The sequence below is a fragment of the Nycticebus coucang genome, chromosome 7, assembly GCF_027406575.1.
Source record: "Nycticebus coucang isolate mNycCou1 chromosome 7, mNycCou1.pri, whole genome shotgun sequence".
In the NCBI taxonomy this organism is placed as follows: domain Eukaryota; kingdom Metazoa; phylum Chordata; class Mammalia; order Primates; family Lorisidae; genus Nycticebus; species Nycticebus coucang.
The window spans coordinates 134,212,619-134,219,689 of NC_069786.1; the positions used below are offsets into that span (position 1 = coordinate 134,212,619).

Genomic DNA, 7,071 nt, shown 5'->3' on the forward strand with positions numbered 1-7,071 from the left:
GTTTACTTCCCTCTCTAGCTTCTTCCAAATCCTTCTTCATGTTTGATTTTCTACAGTTTTATTCAATGTTAGACATGGGTTTATTGCTATTTATTCTGCTTGGGATATATAGTGTTTCTTAGATCTGTGAATTCTTTCGTAAAATTAATTTTGGAAAATATTTAACTGTTAGCTCTTTAAATAATTCCTCTTTCCTGCTCTCTCTACTTTCACCTTTTAGACTCTAATCAGAGGGTTATTAGGCTTTCTCATTGCAACCTCTACATTTTTTAACCATCTCTCTTTTATATTTCCCACCACCTTCTCTCTACTGTGTAATGCATAAATTATTGTTTTTTCATAGATTTTCCAGTTTCTGTTTTAAAAGAAAGAAAGTACATTTATTCCTTATATGTGTGCTTTCTTTTTAAATTATAACCTACTTTTTAAAACATTTCCTGACAGCTATTCTGTGTTCTGTATCTGACAACTGAAACACGTTCAGTCTTCGGGAGTCTAATTCTGTTGCTTATTTCTTCAGTTGACTCTCACTCAAATGGTTTTCCCCTTCACGGATGAAGTGTTTTGTGAGGATTATCCTTGGTTTTTGTTTGTAGGGAGTCTAATTCTGTTGCTTATTTCTTCAGTTGACTCTCGCTCAAATGGTTTTCCCCTTCACGGATGAAGTGTTTTGTGAGGATATCCTTGGTTTTTGTTTGTAGGAACACTCCAGGCTGACGTGGGGAAATTTCCTGCAGTCACAGAGGACTTGCTTCTGCTTCTTGGTGATGGTCGGAAGGACTTCTGTCCCAGGATCCCAGTCACCCTTCTTGAGTGTTTTGGGTTGAAGCTGAGCCACAGATTCTGTCATAATATCTGTCTCCGCTGCCATATGGCCATAGTACTTGCAGCTTAGGGCACCTCCACTCTGCCCTGCTGCCTGGGCTCCAGACAGCTCCTGCTAATGTGGCTTCTGCTGCTCATCTCCCTGCCCTGACTCGCAGGCTCTGGGGCCCTGGCTGCCAGGTGTGAGCATCTTGGCCTCAGATAGCCGCACTTTGGTTTCTGGCTGCGGAAGCCTTTCTGCTGGCTGCCCGGGGCTGTGGGGGACCACCTCCTCCAACTGGGTCTGGCTGAGCTCTTTGCTTATTTGCCTCACTTACCTTTTGTGAGACCCTGAGGATCCCCAAGATTGTGCCCTGTCTGGGTCCAGTTATTTCAGAGGAGGAAGATTCCCCTAGTCACTCAATGATGCCAGAATCACGGGCCTTGTATTACTTCTTAAGTTAAGAAACACACATACACATGCAAGTATTTTTAGCACTTTAGTGGGTCCACGTTATGCTTGTATTTTTCAGTAGGATTGGAGTCATGGTGATTTATGTTTGGAGGAAACTAGTTCCTCAGAGCTCACTACCCTTCCTCTGTTTCCAGCTCCGCTCTGCATTGGATAAAACAGAAGAGCTTGAGGTGAGCAACGGCCACTTAGTGAAGCGTCTAGAGAAAATGAAAGCAAATAGAAGTGCACTCTTATCCCAGCAGTAGACACAGCTCTGGACAGGCAACTGGCTGGTGACTGGAGAGCACTGTCCACGGGCTTCTCTCTGTCCTGTCTGGAGCGCTGCTGCTTCCCCTGCTGTCCGAGAGAAGACCGCGGCGGGCACTTAGCTCCTCGGTGCTCTGTGCCATGGCTCACCGAAGGCACCCCAGCCGCCACCAGATGCCTCTGCCTGCAGAGCCCTGGCCCGCCTGGGGCCGACACCTAGAACCTGCAGAGTACTCCATAAATAAGCACACTGGGCCTCGAGGGGCCTTGTCTGATGGCACAGCAGCCTCTGAGCGCCATTGAAAACAGTGATCCAACTAGAGATGAAGGTGGGACTTGGGTTTCTTTCCATGTGTCTTGCTGAAGATTAAGGGGAAATGTGACAGTGTTGGGACTTCCTTTCGTGGCAGAGTCTGCAGTGGGAGCAACTTCAGTCCATAGTATCTTAGTCTGCGCTTTTCATACGCAAAACACTGTGGAACCACAAGCCATTACCAAGCAGAACCTTTCACTGGAAACAAGGGGATGGTCTAGACGTAAAAGTGACCTTAAGAAGACTCTTTACAGGCAACAAACAAAGCTTTTCTAAGGGATTTTTGCATCAGTTCAGTCATAAGAAAACTTTTTTCCCAGGGTAATTAGGCAATAGCTTCACTGAAAATGACAGCTTTTCATTTGCTTTATTTAATCCTTATATTTGGAATTGAAGTTGTTAACTTCTTTTAAAGAATGTACTATTAGAAAAATAAAAAAATGAAATGTTGAAAGACTTGAGCAATGTGGTTTTAATTTTTCCCACTGAAAAATAAATCTTTAACTGATTTCATAGTAAGTGTTCTGTATATTTTGGATCTGCTTTTTATTTTTTTAACGTCAAATCAATTTTTTTCCTTCCTCTATTTAAAAACAAAGGTATATTTGCAGAATCAGTGCATTTAGATAGAACAAAAAGTAAGCTGACGATGTAGGAGATAGTAGAGACAATGATGTCAAGGACAAAAAGTAGAAAAAGCTAGAACATGATTTTCACATCTATTTTCATGGAATAAAACTTTCCTTGCAGATGTAGCTACTGGAAATCTTGTTGCTGGCTTTTTTCACCCCTGTCACCCAGCCTTTCTCAGCCTCACCATGATCTTCATCCTGAGCCAGTTCATTCTTGGTTGCTGGGAGCAGCTGTCCTATGTGCCAGGGGATGTGAGCAGTATCCCTGGACTCTGCCCACCAGATGCCAGTAAGCCCCACCCCAGATTCTTATAAACAAAAATGTCTCCAGACATTGCCAAATGTCCACTGTGGGGTACAGAAGCACCCCCTGTTGAGAACCATTACTCTAGCCTGAATTAGAAGATTGGGAAAGGAGATGGTTGAAACCTAGACCAGGATTCCTGTTGTATGTTTCCTACAAATCACTTTCAGTTTTAGAAATGAAACAGCATTTAGGACATACAGCAGCCTACTCAAAAGACATCAGAAGTGGATAACACAAATGGATACCACTAATCAAATGCTGTTCAGGATTGCAATGAGAAGACCTTCACCCCCAGCCTTCTGTGCCCCCAACCCAGGCACTCAGGGATCCCACTGAGCTCTCCTTCTGAAGACAGCACCATGTCTGACTCTCTATGGCTTTGAAAAAATCCTATCCCCACTCCCAGCTCAGATGTACTGAGCTTTGGGGATGTGGCTTTTTATATTTCTATATCAAAAACTTTAAATCTACAGTTTTGTTTGTTTGAGACAGAGTCTTGCTCTGTCAACCTAGTTAAAGTGCAGTGGTATCATAGCTCACTGCAACCTCCAGCTCCTGCATTCAAACAATCCTCCTGACTCAGCCTCTTTAGTACCTGAGACTACAGGCACCCACCATCATGCCCAGCTAATTTTTCTATTTTCGGTAGAAATGGGGTCTTGCTCTTGCTCAGGCTGGTCTTAAATTCCTGAGTTCAACCAGTCCTTCTGCTTAGGCCTCCCAGAGTGCAAGGATGACAGGTGTGAGCCTGTCTAAATCCAGTCTTTTAAGAATCTAGATCAAGTTTAGTTCAGATGCCATAAAGAACAAAACAATTATTTTTCAATGGCCAGTCTGAGGGGTAATGTAAAAAGAGAAGCTGGTTGGCTTCTGTTACACCAAATGTAAAAAAAAAAAAGAATCAGATCCAGAAACAATTTTTCTACATACCAAGATTTTAGCACAGTTGAGATTTAGCAAAGTAAACCATGAGAGAATGTAAGTGCAGATACATTAATATAGCAATAGGGCAAGTCTGAAAACAAAATTTATGGGAATCTGAGTTAGATCTGCTAAATTTCACCTCAGAAAAGGTAGTTGCCTCAGCACAAACAGCTGAAGAAGCTGAGTCAAGGGAAAATAATCGCCCAAACAGGTTTTAATACCCGGGAATCTCTTTTGTGTTAGAAGCTAATGTTTTTTCTTTATTGTGATTTTTAAAATATATTTAATATTTTTGTTTTTACCCTAAACGTGTGTGTGTGTGAGAGAGAGAGAGAGATTCCATGATTTCATCAAGAATGACTTTGCAAGTTTTATGGAAGGTGGCCTTTCTGGAGTTTATTATAATTCACTCAACAACTCACTTGGGGATGGCTCCAGATGAATATCAAGCACTTATTCAAGCACTGGGGATATGACAATTATATTACAGTGGGGAATGCAGATGATAAACCTGTAAACAGTAAGTGATTAGGATTTCAAATGGCAAAAGCGCTAGGAAAAAAATTGAAGGCAAGTGGTGGGAAAGAGCATGTGCTGGAGTGTGCTCAGGCCTGGCAGTGTGGGGACGAACATGCTTCAGCTGTCAGGAGTTGGTGACGTTTAACCTACAACCTGAGGAGGAAGAAGTCCAGGCCATTCAGTCCTGCTGAATGTCTATAATAGCATTGTCCAAAAGAAACATAACATGAGCCGTGTACATAACTTAAATCTTTCTAGTTGCTAGGTTTAAAAAATGAACAGCCAAAATTCTACCCGAACTATCATTTCATCATGTAATAATGTTTTTAAATTATAAATGAGATATTTATATTCTTTCCATATAGAAAATTTTCAAATCCAGCTTATATTTTCTGTTTATGGCAACATTTTAATTCAGATACCAAGTTTTCATAAATACTGGATCTGTGTCAAGATTTCATAAAATTTATACTTGAAACAGTAGATTCGGGACAGTGGCTCACACCTGCATAGTCCCAACACTAGCCATCACTTGAGCCCAGGAGTGAGCTATGATTGAGCCACTGTGCTCCAGCTTGGGCAACATAGAAAGACTCTGTCTCTATAAAAAATTTTAAAAAGTAAAACATTAGCCAGGTGTGGTGGCTGAGGCAGGAGAATTGAGCCCCCGAGTCCCAGGTTGCAGTGGGTTGTGATTGCACCACTGCACTGCAGCCTATATGACAAAGTGAGACCCTGTCCCTAAAAAAGAAAAAAAAAATGGATTCACATAACTGAGTTGTTCTAAACATATTTAAAAGTTTACCTGACCCGGCCTGCGGGTCAGTCGACAGGGATACCTGGAGGAGGGGGTGAGAATGAAAAAGGGGCAAGGGGCGCGAAGAATGGAGACAAGACAGGAGTCTGATCAAGTCTCGTTTACTGCAAAGTTCTTCCAGGGTATATAAGGGTAGGTGAAGGAGGAGGTTTACGTCACCAGGTATCCAAGCAACTTGGCCTTGGTGGAGATAAGTTCCAAACGGCAAGCTTCCAAGTTTCGCTCACGTGATTTATGAGAAGAGGCCTGGCATTTGCAGGGAAATAGAAACTTAAGTCTGTTAGTACCGGAAATAGCACTTGGCTTACAAGATAGATGCTGTGGTGTCAGCCTTCCACATTTACCAATAATTACATTGAATACCAGAAATTCATTTTCCTTTAGTAATTGCAACCACATTGATAAAACTGATTCATCTTTTTTAGAAGAATTGATTTGACTTTAAAGCAAAAACATATAGATTTCAAAACTATATCCATATTAAGTAAATTCATCAACTCTTGTGTTGATTCAGGATCAGTTTATTAAATTCAAAGAAGTATTGCATAAATTACAAAGCAACTCTATCAGCTTGGTGCCTGTAGCTCAGTGGCTAGGGTGCCAGCCACATACACCAGAGCTGGTGGGTTCAAACCCAACCTGGGCCTGCCAAACAACAATGACAACTACAACAACAACAACAAAAATAGCCAGGTGGGCGCTTATAATCCCAGCTACTTGGGAGGCTGAAGCATGAGAATCGCTTACCCCAAGAGTTTAAGATTACTGTGAGCTGTGAGGCCACAGCACTTTACCGAGGGCCACATACTGAGACTCTGTCTCCAAAAAAAAAATAAAAGAAAGAAAAGAAAAGCAACTCTGTCAGCAAAATGTTCTTCAAATTTTTCTTGTAGTCTTTACAACTAATTTACATAACTATTTATTACAATTAAAACCTTACACATACTGGGCACTGTGGCTAACACCTGTAATCCTAGTGCCCTGGGAGGCCAAGGCTGGTGGGTGGATTGATTGAGCTCAGGAGTTCAAGACCAGCCTGAGCAAGAGTGAGACCCTATCTCTACTAAAAATAGAAAACTTATGGGGGCAGTGTGGCAGGTGCCTGTAGTCCCAGTTACTCCAGAGGCTGAGGCAAGAGGACCACTTGAGCCCAAAAGTTTGAGGTTGCTGTGAGCTATGATGATGCTACAGCACTCTAGCTAGACTGACAGAATGACCCATTACTAAAAAAAAAAACAAAAAAAACTTACACATAATGATGCATGTGTTAAAATTATCATTATTGATTTGTAATTTGAAAAGTTTCCATTTCCATATAAATCCTTAAACTTGCTTACATCAATCACATATAAAAGTCTAAGGGTCTTTTTCTTTTTCTTTTTTTTTTTTTTTTGAGACAGAATCTTATTGTGTGAGGGATCGTGGAATGGCCAGTGTCACAGGTGTAAGCCCACTCCTGAAATGGTATGAAAGCAAGAAACGGCTACAAGCTCATGGTGGCAAATAGCGATATTCTTTATTTCCAGCCAGCTTAAATAGCCACCTAGTCACGTACACACTGTTGATCTATAATCACATAGTACTTTACACAATATATTGTAAAACTTGATTAACCTTTTCTGGGTGTTTACTAATCTACTGATCAACTGATATACATTTTTCTAACCCCAAAATAACTAACACATGAGACATACGTCAGCTGCTTTGCTCGTGAGCCGATAAGTCACAAGACTGCAGTAAAGAAAGAGTAGATTGTTCCTTTAAATCTCTGGAAACCCTTAACAACCTAAGGGCAGAAACTTAGTATCTCGCTTAACCATGGTCCGGAGGCTGTTCAGTTTATTGATTACATGACTTGCATGCATCAGCCTCTGGGCTGTATCTCTGGGAGTGGAGTTTTCTGCTCCAAAGCCCCAGGCCTAACAGCCATATACCGAGGCAGCCAGGCCTGCAATGAAACCTTTTTGTCAGCAAGAAATTGAAATTGATTTTCTCCAGCAGCTTGGGCACAAAGCATATAGGCTTGTAGCCTAT

At 41.6% G+C, this 7,071-nt stretch overlaps 1 protein-coding gene across 7 annotated transcripts in view; it reads left to right on the top strand.

Annotated features, from left to right (window-relative positions):
• LRRFIP1 (LRR binding FLII interacting protein 1) overlaps nucleotides 1-2,297 on the top strand; it is a 156,360-nt gene extending 154,063 nt beyond the window's left edge. For all 7 annotated transcript variants that reach the window (XM_053596608.1, XM_053596612.1, XM_053596610.1 and 4 more), the window contains one exon: nucleotides 1,414-2,297. In XM_053596608.1, the coding sequence (XP_053452583.1) occupies nucleotides 1,414-1,524 (111 nt within the window). In that variant the 3' untranslated portion in view covers nucleotides 1,525-2,297. The remainder of the gene's footprint in view (nucleotides 1-1,413) is intronic.
• The last annotated feature ends 4,774 nt before the right edge of the window (nucleotides 2,298-7,071 follow it).